The sequence below is a fragment of the Balearica regulorum genome, chromosome Z (assembly GCF_011004875.1).
Source record: "Balearica regulorum gibbericeps isolate bBalReg1 chromosome Z, bBalReg1.pri, whole genome shotgun sequence".
Taxonomy (NCBI): Eukaryota; Metazoa; Chordata; class Aves; order Gruiformes; family Gruidae; genus Balearica; species Balearica regulorum.
The window spans coordinates 35,672,829-35,693,831 of record NC_046220.1 but is presented as its reverse complement, the minus strand read 5'-3'; the positions used below and the strand labels follow the sequence as shown (position 1 = coordinate 35,693,831).

The window sequence follows — 21,003 nt, the reverse complement described above, 5'->3', positions numbered from 1 at the left end:
GGCTGGGCAAGCTGTTATTTCTTTTGTAGCAGAACTCATGTATCTCAGGTAAATCACATAACAGATCCCCATGAGTCCATCCTTCCAGTTGGGTTTCTCAGAAAATTGAAGAGAGGTTGTATCAGAACCCTTCTGTTCAATTTCCAAGGTAAAAGCCTTCTCCAGAAGCCTTTTTGAGATTATTATTAGATGCAAATCTACAGACTACCTCACCTCTTTTTGATCATGTCCTTTCTTGCCTTTGTGCTTGAACCCAGTGTGATGAAGAGGGTGCCCACGGGATCTCTCCTAACTGATAGGTCAGGGTACCATCTGGATAGGAGGTACCCAAATCAGGCTCACTAGCATTTGGGTTTTCATCTTGAAGGTACATCCTGTGGGAGTTGCTTGGAAGCAGGCAGTTGGGGTATGGAAGAGATACTGAAGTTGTAACTAGGAGTATCTCAGTGAGGTTTGTGGTTTGGTGATCCTATGACTTGTTCTCCTGAAGAAGAGGGAGCTGTGAAGTAGTGGGTGTTGGGGTCATGTTTCACTGCCTCATGTGTCTTGATTTTCTGTGGTAGCTGTATAATCTGTAAAAAGTGGGAGTAGTTTGGGGACAGGACCATGGGCACATGATCTTCGGGGAGTCAGCTGGTTCTAGAGACAGACCAACAGCTCTAAACAGGTCAATGAGAAGCTGAAGGGTCTTCTCCTTGATGTGTCTATTGTTTTCCCTGGCTTACGAAAGCCCCTGTGGATGACATCACTTTATTCTCTGCATGCAAGGGATGAAGTTGCAAAGCTTGTAAGGAGCCTATGGACAGGAAAGATGATATCTCTCAGCAACCTCAATTGGTTGTGCTGACCCTTGGCTGCTACAGGAGTTCCTTGATGTAACATGCTCCAGGATCCCTAAAGCAGGCAGGAGAAACATGGTTTTAGGCAATTAGGTGTTTTAACTATTAACCCATACTTCTCTGATCTTTGTGTTTGAGGGCATTTGAATTGTTCCTTCCCAAACTCCAGGATATAAGACCAAGGTGTGCACCTGGAGGTTTAGTAGTGTGGGGCAGGCACACTGTCCTCCTCTCCAAGAGCAATCACATGATGGAGGAATAATGTGACATGTTGTATGACAGACACAAACTATAAGTCCTGCTCAAAATTATATGGGCACTTGGGGAGACAACACAGACCTGGAAATACTGTGCTAATTGCACAGGAAACCTGAGCACACAACTTGGGCAGGGTCCCAGGTTCATTTCTTGGGCACAGCCATCTCTGCTGAGCCACTACTACAGTATGTACGGAAAAGACAGCATTAAAAAGGTCCCAGGATGCCTTTTGGATAGGAAATGCTGGGGGTGAGTTAAGGCTTAAAACAAGAAGGTTCTCCATCCCCTCTTAGTATTAATTTTTCCTTTCTGAGATTTGATAGTAAAAGTGCAGCACATGCCTACCCAGCTGAGCTTCCTAGGCTGATACTAGTGTCTGTTGGAAAAGTGGCTTTCTGCGAGCGATTTGAGTAGACTAGCATAGCATAGCATAGCATAGCACAGCATAGAATAGCATAGAATAGCATAGAATAGTTCAGTGGAAGGGACCTACAGTGATCGTCTAGTCCAAGTGCCTGAGCACTTCAGGCTGACCAAAAGTTAAAGCATGCTATTAAGGGCATTGTCCAATTCCCTCCTCAACATTGACAGGCGTGGGGGATCGAGGCAGACCCAGGTGGGTGGACACTGTCCTGAGTGTAGAAGCATGCCCCCCCCCCGCATCTGCAGCTGGCACCGGAGACCGTTGCAGACTGCGGAGCTCCGGTGGCCGGCATCGCTGCCCCGAGAGGGACTGGCTTGCCTGCCGTGCCTGCTGGACCTGCATGCCTTTCCCCGCGGTGCCGGGTGCGGCCCCGAAGTCCTCGCTGACCTTCAGACGCGGTCGCGCAACGGGGCGCCAGCGCGTTGCGCAGGATGCCGGCCCCGCTACTCCCCCACCCCCGCGCTCCCACTTCTGCCAGCATCATTCCCCCCACTCCTACACCCCCCCCCCCCCCCCCCCAGCCCCATATCAGTTGGTTTGAGGGTGCTGTCCCACCTCTCCTGCCGGCGACAGGAGAGCGGATCGGCAGCAGATCTCGTCCCCTCCGCACCCAGCCCCAAGGCGGCTGCCAGCATCCGTAAAGGTGGGTGCCAGTGCCGTGTGCGGGTATTGCTCTGCTTCGCCACGTAGCGCTCGCACCGCACGCAGCTCCTTCCTCCTCACCGTCAGATGTGTTCCGAACCCGGGCTGGACAACGGATTACTGCACTCGCGCCCTTCAGCCGGCACCACAGGGAGGGGACTTTCTCATCCCCTCCAAAACCCATTCCCACCCAACCCCCAAGCCCCAACCGCCTCCCAGACTGCAAACACCGCTGGATAGCGAGAGAACTGAGCCGAGTATCCGGCGATCCTTCTCCGGCCACAGTAAAATCCGAGGTGAAGAAGGGGAGAGGAAAAGCTCTACTTCCTCCCTATCTTCTTCCTTGCCTCTCCAACTCCTTCCAGGACCTAGGGGATGAGAGGGCATCTCCGGGAAGGACGCAGAACAGAGGACACGGATCGCCCCCACCCTTCCCCTTTTGCAGGAAACCGTATTTGCAGAGATTTCCCCCCTAGCATGCACACGCACTGACTCCAGAGGAGATGCAAGGAAGCAATTGCAAAATCTAACAGCGGGCTGACAACCTGCCCTCCTTCCCCCACGGCAAAGCGCAAGGACACCTGGCTGCCGCAGACAGCCGGTGATGGGGTGGGGAACATGCATGCAATACACGCACCCCTCTGAGGGGCTGGGGAGCGCTGGGGACCTCCTCCGCGCGAGCATCGAGGGGTGAGGGCGGCGCAGGGAAGGGGCGGGGGAGCCGGAGGCAGGGGGAGGAGGAGAGCCCGGCTCCCGCAACGAGGGGAGGAGGAAGGAGGGACCGTGTCGGGGGGGATGGTCCGGAAATCCTGTGATAAAAAGAGGGGCGCGGGGGAAAAAGTAGAGAGAAGCTCTGGACTGATTCTCCCTCCTTTACCCCGCGCCCGCAACTTCCCTGGCAGCCCTCAGGCACATGGGCGCCGGCCGACGCCTCTAGGAGCGGAGCGGAGCCGCCGCACCCACCCACCCACCTACCTGCCGCCCGGCCGGCACCCCTCAGCTCGGCTCGGCTCAGCTCAGCACCGCGCCCGCCGCCGAGCGAGGTATCGGCGCCGGGGCGGTCGGGCCGTGCCGGCCGGCGTGCGGAAGGGCAGCAGGAGAGGCGGGGTGTGGGCACGCAGGGGTGGGGGAAGCCCTGGTCCTCGGGGTGCTGGCGGTCCGCGTAACGCCACGGCACGGCTGTGACCCAGTACCGGAGCCGGTGCCGGGCAGGAGGCGGCAGTCTGCCCCGGAGCCGAACCCGCCGCTCGCCGGGGCTGGGGCCAGCAGAGGGAGGCAGCAGCCTGCGCGGCGGGACCGCTGTGCTGCACCTGGGTCCGGCCGGTCTCAACCTTGAACCGGCCCGGCTTTTCCTAAGGAGGTGCAGCCCTCGCTGGCATTGCGCTGGGGGCTTGCGCTGGGTGAGGTTTCTGAAGGGTGAGGGTGGGGGAGCCTGCCCCGCATCCGTGCCCTCCATCCCGCCGCCCGGGGCTGCATCGGCACCCGAGTCGCCCAGCTTCCCCCGCTCGCCCTCCCGGGCGCTTGCGGAGCGATTCACCTTCAAATGCCCCCTTGGCTGTCCCCGGCGCAGCTGCCACTCCGGAGCTAGCCCTCTGAAAACCGAGGCGAGAGGCAGGCGGGGAAACGAGAAAGTTCAAAGGTTTAACGCCTTCCTGCCCGCCTGCAGGAGACAAGCCGCACTGCTCCTCCAGGCTCCCTCCCAGCCATCTGCCCTGCATGGGGGAACCAGCGTGCCCCTTACCTCCTCCTTCTCGCCCCCATTCCCCGGTCACCAGCATGCAGCTCTGCTCCCCATGTGCCAGGGACAGCCTTGTCCTGCCAAGCCAGGGTCTGCAGGGATGGGGGATTGGAAACTTGCCTGCACTTAGACAAGGGGAGGAAAGCTGTGGGGAATCAACCAAAAAAAAAAATAATCGGGAATCAACCTTTTCTCCTCCTAGAGATGCTATTCCTCTTTTGATTGTAGCTCTTTGCAGACTGCCCTCCAAGGATTCCTGGTCTCTGTGCATGTGAGGTGTGAAGGTGGGCAGCACCCCTAAGCCATCACCATGGATTTTGTTATGAAACAAGCTCTAGGAGGTAAGTGTGGTTGGCATATGAGGGTCCTTGTATTCCTCTCCCTTCCCCTTGCTCCCACCGTTGCACCTGGCAAGAGAGGATGGATTGCTATGAACCTCTGGTAGGATCTGCAGCTGGAAGAGCTGTTGGGGGACCCGGAAGAGTATGACTGTCACCGATTCACGATCCCAGAGCCAAGTGTTTGAAGAATCTGAGCAGGAGAGGGCAGCAACAAGCAGAGACCAAAACCCCATGTCAGGGGAGAGACCTCCCACACACGTGTGTGCAGGTCCTGGCTCATGCCTAATTTGGCATTCCACCAGCTGGCTGCATATCCTGCTGTACAGTGCACAGGTCTTGCTATTTGCTTCATGCCATGCCACTGAGGCAGGTATTACAAAGACTGCAGACAGGTCTTTGAGTAAACTCAAAGAAAGAGTAGCATTTTGTGTGTGTGTGTGAGAGCTCCTTTTTCATCTTCCCCCAAAAGTCAGCCATACCTTGACCAAAAAATGGCCAGTGCAGAAATTTTTTTACCTGGTATATGGAAATTTATTTTTAATAAGAATATTGGCTCAGTCAGCAGGGAAACATTAATAAAGTATCCTCCTCTACCCTATCTGGATTTGAGGCCAACCTTTTATATGGTTTTAATCCATTTCCTTCCATGTGTGATGAATTGTTTTAACCTAACAGTGGGAAATAGAACAGGCAGTGGGCGGGGGGGCTCGGACAAATTGAAAACAATGCAGAAGTATTTGGGGATGAGATTCCTTTGTTCTGTCACAGTTATGCTGCCTTTCTGGGCTGCTTGGCCTGAGCATTCAGTCAAAACAAGGCTGTCACTGAGATAATGCTGAGTGCTGGCTCCTGTTGGGAACTGGAATAGTTGAAGTCAAAGGAAGTTGATGAGGTGGTTCTAATCATTCTCTTTTGTACTGTACCTCATGTGTGCCTTTTCCATTCATTTTCCTTTGGAGAAACTGTGGGACTGTGGGAATATTTCATGCATGGTGTTATTGATGTCATACGCAGCTTCAACATTTACTGCAGGACTCTATCCCGTGGCATGGAACCACGTTTTTTCATCTTTGAAAGCAAAGGAACTGGGGGGTTTTTTGTGTTTTGTTCTGATTTTGTTTGACCAAGGGAGCAAAATTCTCACAGTTAAGGATAGAGCAAGTAACCCGAGTCTTAGTTTGAATGGTAAGACCAAACTGGAGAAGAAAGGGTCTAATCTGATTGCTCGAAATAACAAGATACGAAGATATGTATGTGAGAAGATAACGGTTTGTATGGTAGCAGTGTTACATTTCATTACTCTTCAGTACCTGTTTTGAAGGAGAAATAGTTTTGAGAAGAGCAGATTTTGCACTGTTCACTATGGTGTGAATAGGGTTGCTTGTACAGAAATGAACAAGTCTACCTGCAAACTGGAGATTCAGCCACTGCAGCTGGGGATCTGTGAATCCACTAAAGGGAAATAACTGCTTGGAGACTGCAGTTAAAGGCAGAGGGAGGAGGGTTGCAGCAAAGGAGTAACAGCTGAGATGCATGCCTTTTCTTGCAGCTTAGTGACTAACCTGAGTTGGAAGCAGTTTACAGCATTTACTCTGGGCAGGAATTCATTCTAACATAATGTTGCCTACCAGGGTCAGGATTTGCATTGTAATAGGAGTTTGAGAAGACAAATTTTAAAAAGCATCTTTTCGTGAAGCCTGAGTTTCTGATGTCTGTCAAGATGCTGGCCAGGGCACCAGCTCTTCTACCAGATGACTTAATGTATTAGCAAAATGCGTCTGGAACTTGCCCACTTAATAAAGGAGAAGTCTCTGCAGAGTGGTAAAATCCAGGAAATGTTAATTCATTAAGCAGAGACCTATTTTTAAATTAGAAATAGTTTCAAAGATGAAAAACAAGATCTCCCAGGGCAAATACAACATGGAAAGTAAAGGTGGTTTTGGAGACTTGTTTCCCACTGGAGTTAAAGCCCAAGCTGATGCAAGCATGCTATCTGGCCACACTGGCACAGCAAGACAAGGACTAAAAGTTACAGTTTGTTTCCTTAATTACGGGGCCAGAACCCTTTTTGTCTGCCAACTCTGACATCCAGAGGGAGACGCCCAAACTGAGCAAAGCATTAAATTTCTGGCGGGTGACAGGCTTGCTTTGGCTAGGACACGTGGTGTGATCTGCTTTTTATTATCTCCAGTTTCAGGGAGATCTTCCTGTGGATTTCATGGCTCTTTGATTTCAGTTTAGTGTGGCTTTTCTGAGAACACCTCTGAATTAATTTTGCTGTCTGCTTGGGATATTTTGAATGGTGCAAAAGTTCTTATCATATCCCCAAAATCTCTTCTGGCACTCCTGGAAAAAAGAAATACTGCAATGTTTTCGGTAAGGTCCCCTCCAATTTACAGAGAATCAGACTTGCTATAGATACTGCTTGCAGACCACCTACAGGTATGATAGCTTAACCGTTTCACTGTCTCAGCTGGGCATACCTCACAAAGGCCAGGGACCAATTAGATTTCCTTGTCTGAGCATTATGGGCATGGCATTTTCTCTTCCCAACATCCAGCATCAAAGTGGGCCTTAGGCCAGAGCTCATGGTAGCTGAGTTTGGAGCTGAGAACTGTTTGCAGGTGGGGTGTTTGTGTCCTTTTCCTGCTGGACAGGGCTGTGCAGGTCTCTGAAACATATGCGAACTTTGGGACCAGGTTTCATCATACTGGAGTGATCAGAGGAGGTGCTGGAAGGAAAACATCATTGCTCTCCCACTTTCTCACTCCTCTTCTTGAGGAAGAGGAGGTCTCACACTTCGCTTTATTAACAATAAAGAGTAGCCTTAGCAGAGCACTACTATGGGAGTTTTCTCATTCCTTTTGAAGCAATCCATGAAGACATTTCCTTTGTCTGTAATGGCACAAGACAATCAATCAGATTTGTTTTTCCTTAGAGTTTTGTCAGTCAGAGGGGAAGAAGGCAGGAAGGTGTTTTGTAAGGTAGGTGAGCTAAGTTAGCAAGTCAAGATAGGCAGTTATGTTGTGTAGAGTTGCTTTGTTTGGAAGTCTGTGTGACTAGGGGATTTAGGTTTTGTGAAATCAGTTTGGCAGGCTATTGTGTTGCTGAAGTAGAATACATTCTTTTCCTGACTTCTTGTTAAAGCACAAGCTTGCTGTTTCTTTGCAGTGGAAGGCCATCCTCTGCTGTGCTGCCAGCACTGGGATTTTGCTGCTCGTGTTGGCAGTAGAATCTTTGCCTAGTGGTTTACAAGCTTGAAATGTGTCTTTGCAAATCGCTGGCCTCTTCAAGGTAAAATTCTTGACCCTTTCATTAGCAGTGGGGACTGGGACTGTGGTCCAGGAAAAGCGATACAAAATGTTAGCTTATTTGACCAATTTGCTTCTGTGGCTTTTTTTTGTGCTCCTCAGATCTTTCAGCACCCTGTGTCACTCCATTTATTGTTTGACAGTGACAGACGCCGTAGATATGAAATGCAGTCATGATGCTGATTAGCTGTGTAGGACGACAAGAAGAAAATAGCATGAGGAAACCTAGAGGCTTAAAATTGCTGCTTCTTCCACAGAAGTAACACAGAGACACCAAAGGGATACTTTGTACATCTGACCCTGCCACTCCAGCCCACATTGATGTAGGTGTGTAGCCAGGGTGATTGCATGCTTTGCTGTTCCTGTGACAGTTCACCAAATGAAGACAACCAGAGTGCTTTCATGATTGCATTTTACATTCAAAGTGCTCTTTAGAAAGGCAGGTCTGGAGCACTGTTGTCATGACCAAGGTGTACGACTTTACAGGAAAAAGCTGGAAGTGGAGAACCTGAAATGGTCCCTGGAGGAATTTAACCATAGTGTTTTTTCACTGGGCATTGTTTATTTTTTCATAGGTTTGTGTGAGAGCAAGGGATGCATTAACACCTGACTCCTGTGTCATACTGCACTCACTTCCTCTGTCACTGGTGGCTTGGACAAATAGGGAAACTGGACTGAAGTAGAAGAGACACAATACTTCATGAAGGTCTGCTGGATGTCGTGCAATTCTTGTCTTGCCTAAGGGTCTTAGGCATTTCCATGTAGAAAAAGAGAAGGGGAAAGCCCATGGGAAGGTGAGGAGGATTTGTCTGAGTTGGGATCGTGATGTGGTTGAAGAGAGAGAGATTTCTTACAGCAGAAACTAGCATTGTGCAGACCAGAAGTCTGTGAAGATGTGGATATACAGAATAGCCACGATAGCTCTATCTCTGTATTATATGGTGTTGTGCAGGGTCCTTTTAATGTGCTCCTTTTATTGCCATGGATAGGAGAAATGCCTAGCTGGGATGCTTTCCTTAAATAGTGACTTTTCCTAATGTCAGACTGTGGATTAATCATGTAACTCATTACATATATAATGATGCATATGAATGGTTCTGTCTAAATTTCTTCTTCATGATGCCACACCCCTTGAACTCATTGTGTAATGCAAGCCTTGTCGGGGGGGAAGGGTACATTTGAGTGTCTGGATGGATATTTACTTGGCTATATTTACAGGTATGATTTTCTGTTTTATTGGCAGCAGCTTAGAGTGAGGACTGCTGCCTGGCATTCACTTCTTTATCTGTCAAGATTCAATGGAGACTTGTTTTAGTTCATAAGGATTCTTAAAATACTGTAGGCAGAAGACAAATGCAACCAGATTGCCATCTGGAATATGTCGGCAGGGAGGCACTGCCTACTTCATGTCCCTTACCGGCAGCTTTGGTTCAGCTAGGTATACCACAAAACTCAGTCCAGAGGGAATCCCCTTGTTCTTGAAGGTAGGTAGAGATTTAAACACTCCTGAAGATAATGGGATTTAAGTCACTGTCCACAAGCTCTGAAGAGGCAGCCCCTGTGCTAAGCTTACATTAGTGAAGATGTGTGTGTGCGAATGCCAGATAAGCCTGAATGGAAACTGTACTAGTGTTTAACTACATCTTAGTATTGGCCTTCTATGTGGCTTATGAAATGTATATTTTGCTGCTTATGCATCAGCTAGGTTGTGTTCCACTGCTTACTTTAATGTAACAAGTCCTCGAGAAGGACAGAAACTAATCCAGAACTGCAAGTTGTAGTGCCAACAAGTAGTGCTGGTATTTACTTCTGGGATCTCTTTTGCCAGTAGTCCTTGAAACCCATGACACATGAGGTCTTTCCTTTTGCAGTCAGGTGCTTCCAAATTAGAAAGACTGGAGAATCTGAGATGAGACAGGAGGTCTCCAGCCCACTGTAGCATGTGGTAATGTTGGGGACCCATCTTTGTTCTCAGATAACTTCTGCCTATATTGTGTATAATTTTGGGCCCCACAATTCAAGAAGGATGTTAAGGTAGGTGAGTGTGTCCAGAGGAGGGCAACAGAGCTGGTGGAAGGGCTGGAAGGCATGTGCTGTGAGGAGTGGCTGAGGACACGGGGTTTGTCAAGAAACCAGCAGGCTGAGGGGCGACCTTGTTGCTCTCTGCATCGTCCTGAGGAGGGGACGTGGAGAGGGAGGTGCTGATCTCTTCTCCCTGGGACCCAGGGACAGGCTGTGAGGGAATGGTTCAAAGTTCTGTCAGAGGTGGTTGCGACTGGACGTTAGGAAACAATGGTGGTAAAAGACTAGGACAGACTTCCTAGAGAGGTGGTCGATGCCCCATGCCTCTCAGTGTTTAAGAGACATTTGGACAATGCCCTTCATCACAAGCTTTAACTTTTGGTCAGCATGCAAGTGGTCAGCAGTTGGACTAGATGATTGTTGTAGGTCCCTTCCACTGAACTATTCTATATTATAAATTCTTAAGTGAGTAAGAGTATAAGATAAATTCTGCAGTCTCAGTGTGTAATATGGTTTTGTTGTTCTATTATCTTCTGAATCTTTTTTGTTTGTCTGATGCTTTGAGTATATGCATTTTAATGACATTTTGAAGATGAAGAGGTAGTATTGATATCTGATGGATACATTTTTCACAAGAAATGGTTTTATAGGCCTTTTTTTCTAATGTGTACTGCTGGCAAAGTGATTTACTTCAAGAAATTGGATTAAGTTGAGTGTAATCATGATCTCTGTTGCTGAGACAAGGATAGAAGGGAAAAATCCCATGTAGGTATCTCAGTGCTTCCAGAAAAACAAAACAAACATAGGTTCTATAGTTGTTCAAAACTGGCTAATCTATACCAGCCTTGGTTCTTCCTTGTTCATTTATTTGATGCCAGATCCTGCAATGGAAACCTGCAGAGCTTACTTTGTTCTTCAGGAATTCCTATTAAAACCAAGGAGCAAGATGTCTTCCAAGGTAGCAGATCATTGACTGTGGAGATGATACCAGTGGAACAACTACAATGAGGAAACCAAGAGGCTTAAAATTGCTGCTTCTTCCATGGATTTATTCCATCTGTGATCCAAACCAGGAGGAGGAAAACTGGCCAGGTCCTTTCTTCCTGTGCCTTTCCTGAGAAACCTTCCTTTTATGTTTGCTTGCCTCTGAGCCTGTTGCTCTTAGAATTATACAAATGCTCTCACTTGTGTCTGCTGGGATTTTACTTCCGTTTGTCCTTTTTGTAAGCAGGCACTGAGAGCAGAATGTGCTTATTTAGTATTCTTGGAGGAAATGAGCAACCTTCAGCCTGCTGATTGTAGAGGTATGGCACGAAGAGCTTAACTAAGGTTTCTCCTGGTGAGCATCTGCTTGCCAAGAGCCTGCCTGGAGTGACATGGATAAACAGGAAGTTTTCTCTATCAGACTGGGGAGACAGGGAGAAATAAGGAAATTTCATATGTGTTAAAGAGTTTGTCTAGGATTCCTTCATGGCAGAACAAAAGATGATTATCTTTGATTCTTTGTCCACTTGAAAGGAAGTTCTGCATACTATTTGTTTTAACATCTATTGCTGTACACCTGAATCTTTCTGGCTTTTCTATTTTTGTATCCTTCATAATAGAAGTTCATTCTCATGGGGGCAGAGAAAAGTGGTGGTTTCTTGCCAGCTGCATACTTTTGGCACAAACAGAGTTTGTTAGTGATGAATTTTCGGCCTGTGTTGCATAGGAAACACTATCTACAGCAATGGATTTGGAGCTGGGCAGGAGTTTAGTACACGGTGCATTACAGTTATTCAGACCTTCCTGGTGAAATGGGACTTTGAAAATATAAGCTACTAGGTTGCCTTTATGTTGGTCCTTGGAGAGAGGGAAGTTCAGACTGTAGTTTAGACCTATTCACTGTGCTGGCAAAAGTACAGGCATTAGAGAAGGCTGATGTACATGGGATGGCTTTGTGCCTTGATTAGAAGTGAAGATAAACTATGAAATGAAATTCTGGGGCTACATGGGTTTAGAAATCTTGCTGAGTTAAGAGTGTATGGACTATTTGTGTTTGTTAGCACTGCAGTAATGTACTCCAAAAGGCCTAAGTAATTTCTGCAAAGGCCCTCCATTCTTAAGGGAAGACAGGCGCCCTGCCATTATGGAGGACATGAATGTCTCATTCTGGATCACCCCCAACAGCACAAAATCCATTCTAGCAGCAAGATGTTTATGTGGGAAATTGCAGTATGAAATCTGTGGCAGCTGCATGGAGGTTAGAAATTCTCCAGCAGGTTTTGAAGGCCACAAAATTGTTCAGGAGGCCTGGAAGATGAATGACAGTAAGCAGAAAAGGCTGGCGTAAAGAGAGGGACAGATCTCTAGTGTGTTGCCACTGGCTTGTTTCACGACAGGGCTACGTGCAAGTGCATGCTCTTCCATTTGAACAGCATGGTCCTCTCTTTGAATATTATGGGATAGTGCTCAGAGAGGGAAGAGAGTGAGTAGAGGCTGGTGCTGAGACTGAGACAAATACAGGTTCTAGTGTTCTCTAGGGTGGGTATCCACAATTTTTCAGGCCTTCAGAGAAGGGATGTTGTTCATAAAGTGGTGACTATGGGACATGAGCCCCTCAAAGCTGCAGAACTTCTACTCCCAATTCCAATGGCTTTAGATGCAGCACGCTGAGGCTCTTCCAACTTCTCTGACTCTTCTCCTTCAGCGGCAGGGCAGAGAGCACTCTGCCTTAGCCTTGGATGCTCCTCTTTGGGAGGCTGCAACTGTGCACTGCTTTTGTATACACATTCTGTGTGTTGAATGAAGCTGCTTAGCAGCTACTTATGGTTTTGCAGCATGATGTGATTCTTGTAGATTATTTGCAGTGACACTGACCTTGAAGGAATGTCAAACTTGCAACATCAACAGAAATTTGGAATTCAAAAGGCTGTGAACTATCTTCTGTGGAAAATAAGGAAAGAAACACAGAAGCCCAAGTCTGAAATGGTAGAGCTGTTTTGATAACTCTTGTCTCCTGAGAGAATATGAACAATGAAGGGGAAGGCAGACAACAATTAAAGGAAAAGGAATGGCAAAGAAATGTCTGTCAATGCTTAGGTTGGCAGATAGCTGAACTTCCATGTTTCTGTGTCCTGAGATCCACCTTTCTTTTGCTGGCGAGCACAAGCAAAGTTGACCAACGGAAAAGAAGTTTGAACCTTGTGTTTAAGGTAAGTAAGTGGGAAATGGTTGTTTCAACTGCTGGCCTCATTTGCAGGAGAGCCCTGGGTGTGCTTACCTTGCTTGCAAGGTAAGATGGTGTCATAGAACCATAGAATGGTTTGGAAAGGGACCTCAAAGTTCATCTAGTTCCAATCCCCCTGCCATGGCCAGGGACACTCTCCACTAGACCAGGTTGCCCAAAGCCCCATCCAACCTGGCCTTGAACACTTCCAGGGATGGGGCCTTTACAGCCTCTCTGGGCAACCTGTTCCAGTGCTTCACCACCCTCACAGTAAAGAATTTCTTTCTAACATCTAATCTAAATTGACCCTCCTTCAGCTTAAACCCATTACCCCTTGTCCTGTCATTACACTCCCTGATATAGTCTCTCTCCATCTTTCCTGCAGGCCCCTTCAGGTACTGGAAGGCCACAATTAGGTCTCCCTGGAGCCTTCTTTTCTCCAGGCTGAACAACCCCAACTCTCTCAGCCTGTCCTCATAGGAGAGGTGCTCCAGCCCTCCAATCAGCTTCGTGGTCCTCCTCTGGACTTGCTCCAACAGCTCCATGTCTGTCTTACTCTGGGGCCCCCAGAGCTGGATGCAGTAGTCCAGGTGGGGTCTCACGAGAGTGGAGTAGAGGGGCAGGATCACCTCCCTTGACCTGCTGGTCACACCTCTTTTGACGCAGCCCAGGACACGGTTGGCTTTCTGGGCTGCAAGCGCACACTGCCAGCTCATGTTGAGCTTCTCATCAATCAATACCCCCAAGTCCTTCTCCTTGGGGCTGCTTTCAATCCATTCCTCGCCCAGCCTGTAGTTGTGCTTGGGATTGTGCCCACCCACGTGCAGGACCTTGCACTTGGTCTTGTTGAACTTCATGCAGTTCGCACGGGCCCACCTCTCTAGCCTGTCAAGGTCCCTCTGGATGGCATCCCTTCCCTCCAGCATGTCGACCACACCACACAGCTTGGTGTCGTCAGCAAACTTGCTGAGGGTGCATTCGATCCCACTGTCCATGTCGCCGACAAAGATGTTAAACAGCGCCGGTCCCAGTACCGACCCCTGAGGAACACCACTCATCACTGATCTCCACTTGGACATTGCGCCGTTGACCACAACTCTTTGACTGCGACCATCCAGCCAATTCCTTATCCACCGAGAGGTCCATCCATTGAATCCATGTCTCTCCAATTTAGGGACAAGGATGTCATGGGGGACAGTGTCAAATGCTTTGCACAAGTCCAGGTAGATGACGTCTGTCACTCTTCCCTTGTCCACCAGTGCTGTAACCCCATCATAGAAGGCCACCACATTTGTTAGGCACGACTTGCCCCTAGTGAAGCCATGTTGGCTGTCACCAGTCACCTCCTTATTTTCCATGTGCTTGAGCGTAGTCTCCAGGAGGGTCAGCTCCATGACCTTGCCAGGCACAGAGGTGAGACTGACCAGCCTGCAGCTCCCTAGGTCTTCTTTTTTTTCCCTTCTTAAAAATGGGGGTTATGTTTCCCCTATGTGTCTCTCCCAGTCCTGTTGCATAGGAAGCAGTATGTGGCTCCATTACCCCAAGAGCAGGACAGAGTCAAGTGTGACTCATGGGCACCTGAATACTGCCCTTCTCTTCATGGGAAGCCAATAGCACTCTTTTTTCCTTCTGTCACTCCTTCTGCTTCTCGGTGCTTGGCAGAGCTGAACTTGCATACTTAATGGACTGGAAAGATTGTCCTTGCCTTCAAATTGGCAGTGAAACTTTCTTGTTCATTCTGCCTCCCTCCCACCATGTTATAGCACATAGTGCTAGACTTTCTGCATCCCCCCTGAAGGGGCAGAAACTATGTGGGACTGCCTGGTCTCTGTTCTGGTGCCCGTCCTAAGTGTACGTGTCCATTAAATTCCTTGAAAATGTATGTGTTAATTAAAATTTTAATTTGCAAGAGGACTTTGGAAAGGTTTTACTGAAACATGTTTTTTTCATGAAAAGCATTTAAACACAGTTTGTATTTTCTCAGCAATCAAGAAGCAAAAGACTCATTGCAAACCTGAAAGATTGCATGAGACTAAGATAATATACAGACAGACCTATCTTTAATCTGTGACAGCCATTTATTTTATGCTGAAGTTAAGTGTATGCATGCCATTCTTCCCTGAATCAATGTGTGGCTCTTAGAGTGAAATGTTTTATTCTTTGTGAGTGAACCAATTTCTCTTCGCAGTTTCCTTCAGATTTATTTTTTCATTAAATAAAAGAAATTTTATTCAAAAAACCCACATGAACAAAATACAAACAAACAAAAAATTGAGGAGAAGGAGAAACTATTCAGAGGTTTTGGTAACTACCATCACATCAACATAGCTGCTCCTGCACAGTTCTAGCTGGGAATAACACTGTTTGGGAGGGTGTTTAGAAAAATCCCAGTCTCCATTAGAAATAGAAAAGCCTTTTTAATTTTATTCTTTTTTTTTTTTTCATTCTGTACATTTAAAACACTAGTGACAATTGCAACTTTCTCCTCTGTATTTTTCTTACTGCACAGTTTAAATATCAGCAGTTCCTGTTCCATGTCATCCAAGCTGCATAGTGACAGATTAAAAGAAGCATGAAATAGGAAATTTATAATTACATGGAGATACATTAAAATCCTGAGGAAAAAGGTTAAGAAGGGACACAACTGCTCTCACTGAATACATGGGAGAGGTAAACACTGCAGTGAAGGAACTGCTACTTAAGGTGAAGGACAACATTGGTAAAAGAATAATGTGAATAAATTGGCCATGAACATACTCAAGTTGGGAATTAGGAGTGTTTCTGACTAGCAGAAGAGGAGAGAGGTGCTGGGGAAGCCCACTGCTGGGGGAAGCGAGGAGAAATGGAAGCTGGGATTCAAATAATGTGTCAGTGTAATTGTGCATGCTCTAAAAGATAGGGCCAGTGAGGCAGGAAATAATTTTCTATCCTGAGTACATCTATAGGAAGCAGACAACATCTTTGACTCATCACTTGTAAAACTGTTGATAATAACAAAATTGTCTTCAAAAGAGGTTTAGTTTTTACACTCAATTTTAGTGTTGTTACAATGTGTGATAGTCTCTGATGGGATCCAGGAGTCTGGCCCAACTCAGTGGGAACCAGCATTGTGGCTCTCTGTGTAATTTTGTCACAGACTTGTGGTTAATTTTTCCTTTTCTGAAAACTTTTTTGCTCTGTTGTGTCCATATGAGAGGAGGAGAAGGCTCCCAGCTGTATCATCTCACTGCTCCAAGAATGATCTGAAACCAGCTATCGGATTCAGATAGAAAGTGATTTTTATTTCAAAGGACTTGGTGGATTTGCAAAGTCATTTCTAGAATTGCTGATCAGATTGCTTCTGACTAAAGCAAGCTCACGGCTACACTGAATATTTTTCCAACTGTGGTGTTTCAGCTCAGGTGGAGATTTTGAATTTCACATATCAAACATAGTTTGAAATTCCCTCCATGGTAACTTCTACCTGCAGTACACATGGATGCAGCTGTTTTCAATACATTTGTTCGTTTGCTTGTTTTACAGGACTAGGTGTTTCCCTGGAATCTCCTCCCAGTTTTCAACAGCTGTCTAAGAACAAGCTAGTCTGTCTTCCTCAGTACCAATATTTTCTATTTTACTTGTGATGGCAGATTGTTAGGCTCACTTTATGCTCTTCACTTTATGCTCCTGCTCTCTACCCTGGCAGTATCCTGGACACAGGCTTACATTTTGGCATGACTTAAATCTTTACCTAGGTAGACACTTTAGGAGAGTGCCTTTTGCTGGCTTAGCACCCAGGAAAAGAGGCATGTTTTATATGCAGTACTGAATCCTTTGTGTTCAAATGTCTCCTGTAACATTGTGAGGCTCTGTCCCCATGGCTGATAACTTTCCACCGAAGTCTCCTTAAAACTGCCTGATTACTTCAGAAGTGCCCACCCAAAGGAAACCTTCCGCAAGGGCACACAGGCAGATGGTAGCATGCCAGATCACTGCCATAGCAAGATGTTGGCTTCTGGAAAAGAAAAGGAATGTGCCATCCCTTTCTGCTGGCTGTTCATATTCTCGTATTGCCAGCAAGTACTCTACCAGGCAGAGGTCCCAGTGCAATTCACACCTCTGAACACCATGTCCAGGTGCTCCCTTTTCTGGTCCTGTGGTCTGAGTTTTCCGGTCATGGAGACAATGACTTGCCTCTTGGCTAAAGAGCTTGATTGGGATTTCTCGTTTTGCTTTTTAACTGTCATCTGGAAAAATTTTTCAGGTGGTACTGCTTCTGCCTAGACCTCAGTTCCTCTCCTTCAAGACAGTATACATGGACTGGTTCTTGCTATTCTGGCAGCTGCACTAACTAGTTGCTTAAAATAGGTGGGTGAAACACACCCTCTTGATCACCACCACAGACAAGAGTGTTCTGTTTCCGCACTGTCTAAAGTGAAGACAAAGCTGCTACAATTTTAACTCTGCTTCACATCTTGAATCCTCTCCCTGGGTTAAATGCAGGGTATGTCAGCTTCAGTGCTGTTTTAACTCCAGCCAACTATTATGAATTGGTCACCCTGAATTAAGAACACCCTTTATTTTTTGTCTCAGTTGTACATATGCTGTCTTATTGCTGGTTCTTACGTGGTTATTTGACATTTATTTAGGTCTCACTTTAGTGTGCGTTTTACTTTGTACTGTAGAAGACTAGGTACTTTTTATATGCTTAAAAAATTCATCCTAATTAAAAGATAACAATTGAGCTAATGTAGCTCAACAAAGACAAGCTCTGGATGACCAGTGAAACCCAGGGCTTGATTCTGTGCAACAGGGTCCTCAGCCCTTGTAGGCACTGCATAATGTAATTTACAAATTTCAGCTGTTCCAAACATGTCTTTTTTGACAGAGATCTGTCGGTCTACAATAGCTGAAGACCAGTATTTCTACTAATTTATTGCAGATGCAAGTAAAATAATCACAGGAGTTTTCTTCCCCTTCTTAAAACCTCACAAAAATCCCCTCAAAATCTCAGGGGTTGCAGTATTTCTTGTTTCCACACAGTCTGAAAGGGATGGATCAGATCTACAATCTCCACTGCTGGATGTGCATGAAAGAGGCATTTGTGGCACATTATTGGGGAGGGGGCTGGCTAACACAGAGATGGTATTAGTTACATAAGACCTCAAACATACCCCAAGTGCAGCATGGATGCTTTGGAGTGAAGCAATTATCTATTTTGTTGTCTTAAGAACAGAGCGACCTAGATTCTCTCTTCCTTTTTTTTCTTTTTCTTTTTTTTCTTTTTCTTTTTCTTTTTATTTTTCCTTTTTCCTCACGGGGTGGCCCACTTAGTTGATTAAACTGCAACTCAATTATAACTGCTTGTATTACAGTTGGGAATAAAGCAGATGTAAAGAGACTGGAATTGATAAAGTAATTTATTTTTTAGCCTTGTTGGTTAGCTGGAAATTATGGTTGGGATTAGGTGACAAGCATTAGTTTTAGTAGCTTTTGGGTGACAGACATCTCACAATAGCCTTGGCTGGCAGTAGGGAATGCAAGAGTGATTCAATGAAAAGTTGTGCATTTCATAGTAAGAAAAAAAGGTAATGGTCTAATTTATACAAGATTTTAAATAAACTTCAAATCCTAAATAAGCCCAAAGTCAGCAAATACAGTGGCAGCGTGGATCTTATTTTGTTTGAAGTGAATGCATAAACCATATTGACACTTGTGCATTATTTATAATTTTAATGTACCTGCAAATTCTCTAATAAGTCATCAGAGGCATCAGGAAAGCAAATAAGTCATCCAGGTAGAGTTTGCAAAGGAGGTGACTAAACTCCAGCTGAAAACAACCCACCCTACACAGTCTTTGGTAACAGAATTATCCTTTAGGTTAAGGATATGGCAGCCAGGTAATATGTGGTCCATGCTAAAGAATACTTTATTTAACAGAAACTGACATTGGCTCAGTGTTATATTTGTTTCCTCACCTATTTTCTCTTCTGACTTAAAGCTCAGGGAACAGAACAAAAGCAGTTCTATTCAGTGAAGGACAACCTGGAAAGTAAAATTCCTCTTTCCATGAAGTTCAAGGAGGGAAAGGATCCCATGAGAACTCTTAATCCCTGAAGACATGTAGAGTCAAATTGCACTCCTAGGTAGATATCTCTAGGAAGATATCTCCAGGTAGATATCTGCAGCAGGAACGAAGCTGTGGATGGAACCCAGTACCAGATTTATGCATGGACTCCAAGTAGTGGGAGGATTACCTTCTGTCTCTTTGGGCTGGATGCTTAGCACGGCTTCTTGCTGTATTATCGCATCACCTGCAGCTGAGCAGCATGCCTTCACAGGGTTACCGCCTGCACATTCAAGCATGACAACTTTGCCAGGTGAAAAAGTAGCTGGCATTCTGCTCTCACTTCTGTTTCTGACAGTGTGGAAAGCTGATGCTGTAAATACATTTCCTGATGGCAGGACAGAGGAAGCCTACCTGTTCCTCCTCTGAAGAGTCCTATTACCCAAGTTCAGCTGTGGTGTGATGTCTTGCTTCTCACTTACTACTTCAGTCTCTGAAAGTGGTCTCAGAGCTGCAAAATCTGCTCTATACAGCACGAGACGGATGCTCTCATTACCTGCCTGGATTCCTATTTGGCTTCAGCAGCACATGAAAGCAGTAGCCATCTATGCCAAAATCTGCCTTCCATACTTTGGGGCTTAAAGAAGTTCCTCAGGGATCAGAGAAGAGCTCAGGAAGAAGGGCCTGGGAAAAATTTCCTTCCTGTATTTGTGCTGAACTTCCCAGTATCAGGGAAGAGCGGGCTGGTAAGGAATCAATATGCAAATATTCTGGGATACAAGATATCAGGCTGATGGCCAAGTTCATTGGTTATGACAAGAGCCAGATCTGCTCCAAGTGCAGCTCACTTATAGCAAAAGAGAAAGATCACACTCTTCTGTCTTTGAACAGTGTGTAAGAATGAAGTGCTGTTCATCTTTATAGGAAAATTTTCCTCCACTGGGAAGGATTAATGAGAGATACTACAGAAGATAAAACCCAGTCATGTAATTAGAGGGCCTTGAAGACCCTAGAAGGCCGTGACTTAAAGATGACTGACATCAAGGGGAAGGCCACAGCTGATTTCAAATAGACTGAGTGCCATTTGAAATTTGAAAGTATCTGAGACACACTTGCACATGATTTCAGTTCCTTTTTGCACCTCCTCCATGTTGTGCTTTTATATTGACTTTCATGGTTAATTTTTTGTTCTCTCGATAGCTAATATACATGGACATGGACATTGGCCTATCTTGTAGTCTTTTTTTTTTTTTTTACTGATTTCATGAATCCTCCTGTCAAGATGCTACTTCTCTTTGTTTTACTTTGGTGCTAAGATAGATAGCACTAAAACCACTTAACAGGAGAGCTTAGGAACCGTTTCTTGAGATTTATCCACCAGGATCAGGCTATCTGTGTGATATTCCTTGTCCAATATGCAGGGCCTAGCAGAAGGATCTCATTGGCATTACTTGTCTCAGCTGCTTCAGGACTGCTGCTGTGCCCTGGGGAGGCACAGAGAGGATCTGTTTGTTTATTCACTCTCACAGGATCAGGAAAGTTTTACATAGTTCTTCATGTGAGAAAGACAGGCAGGCTGTGGCCCTGATAAAGCTTTCTTGTCCGTCCTCTGCATCACACAAGCTCCTGTCTAGCTGCTCTGTGAAGACACCTGGTGATTCATGGCCATGTTATCACCCTGCACAGAGCAGTAAATCACCATTGTCTACCTACGTGGCACATGGGGATCCCTTTCTCATGTACTCCTCCAGAGCAGACATTTTTTAACTGTGCAGCTGGTAAGGGGTAACAGTATGAATCTACTGACATTTTGCTAACGCTACTTGGTAATGCCAGAGCTGCTTTCTGTGTTTCATAGAAATGCTGGGTTCTATTCTTCCTGGTGACTTCTTATCAGGACAATGATGGAAAGGAGGAACAAATTTTATTTGAGGCCTCAGCATTCCAGTTATCCATCAATAAACCTGTTACCCTTCTCCGGACTGCTGCAACTTCTTCCCTGCAACCATGTGCCTAGATTCTGGTACTTGTTATCTAGAGCCAGGTGCTTCTTGGGCTCTGCAGTGAGAATGAAGACAAATGATACCCTGAATTTAAACAGTTCAGCAGCCTGATTACAGGGCTGATATTCACATGGTGTTGCTGAAAGAGCTGGTGTGAACTGCCAATGGACC

At 46.1% G+C, this 21,003-nt stretch overlaps 1 protein-coding gene across 1 annotated transcript in view; it reads left to right on the top strand.

Moving 5' to 3' along the window:
* Positions 1-2,975: 2,975 nt before the first annotated feature.
* CPLX1 (complexin 1) overlaps positions 2,976-21,003 on the top strand; it is a 120,025-nt gene continuing 101,997 nt past the window's right edge. The window contains exons 1-2 of the mRNA XM_075740199.1: positions 2,976-3,206; positions 4,140-4,242. Coding sequence (XP_075596314.1) covers positions 4,212-4,242 — 31 coding nt within the window. The 5' untranslated portion in view covers positions 2,976-3,206; positions 4,140-4,211. The remainder of the gene's footprint in view (positions 3,207-4,139; positions 4,243-21,003) is intronic.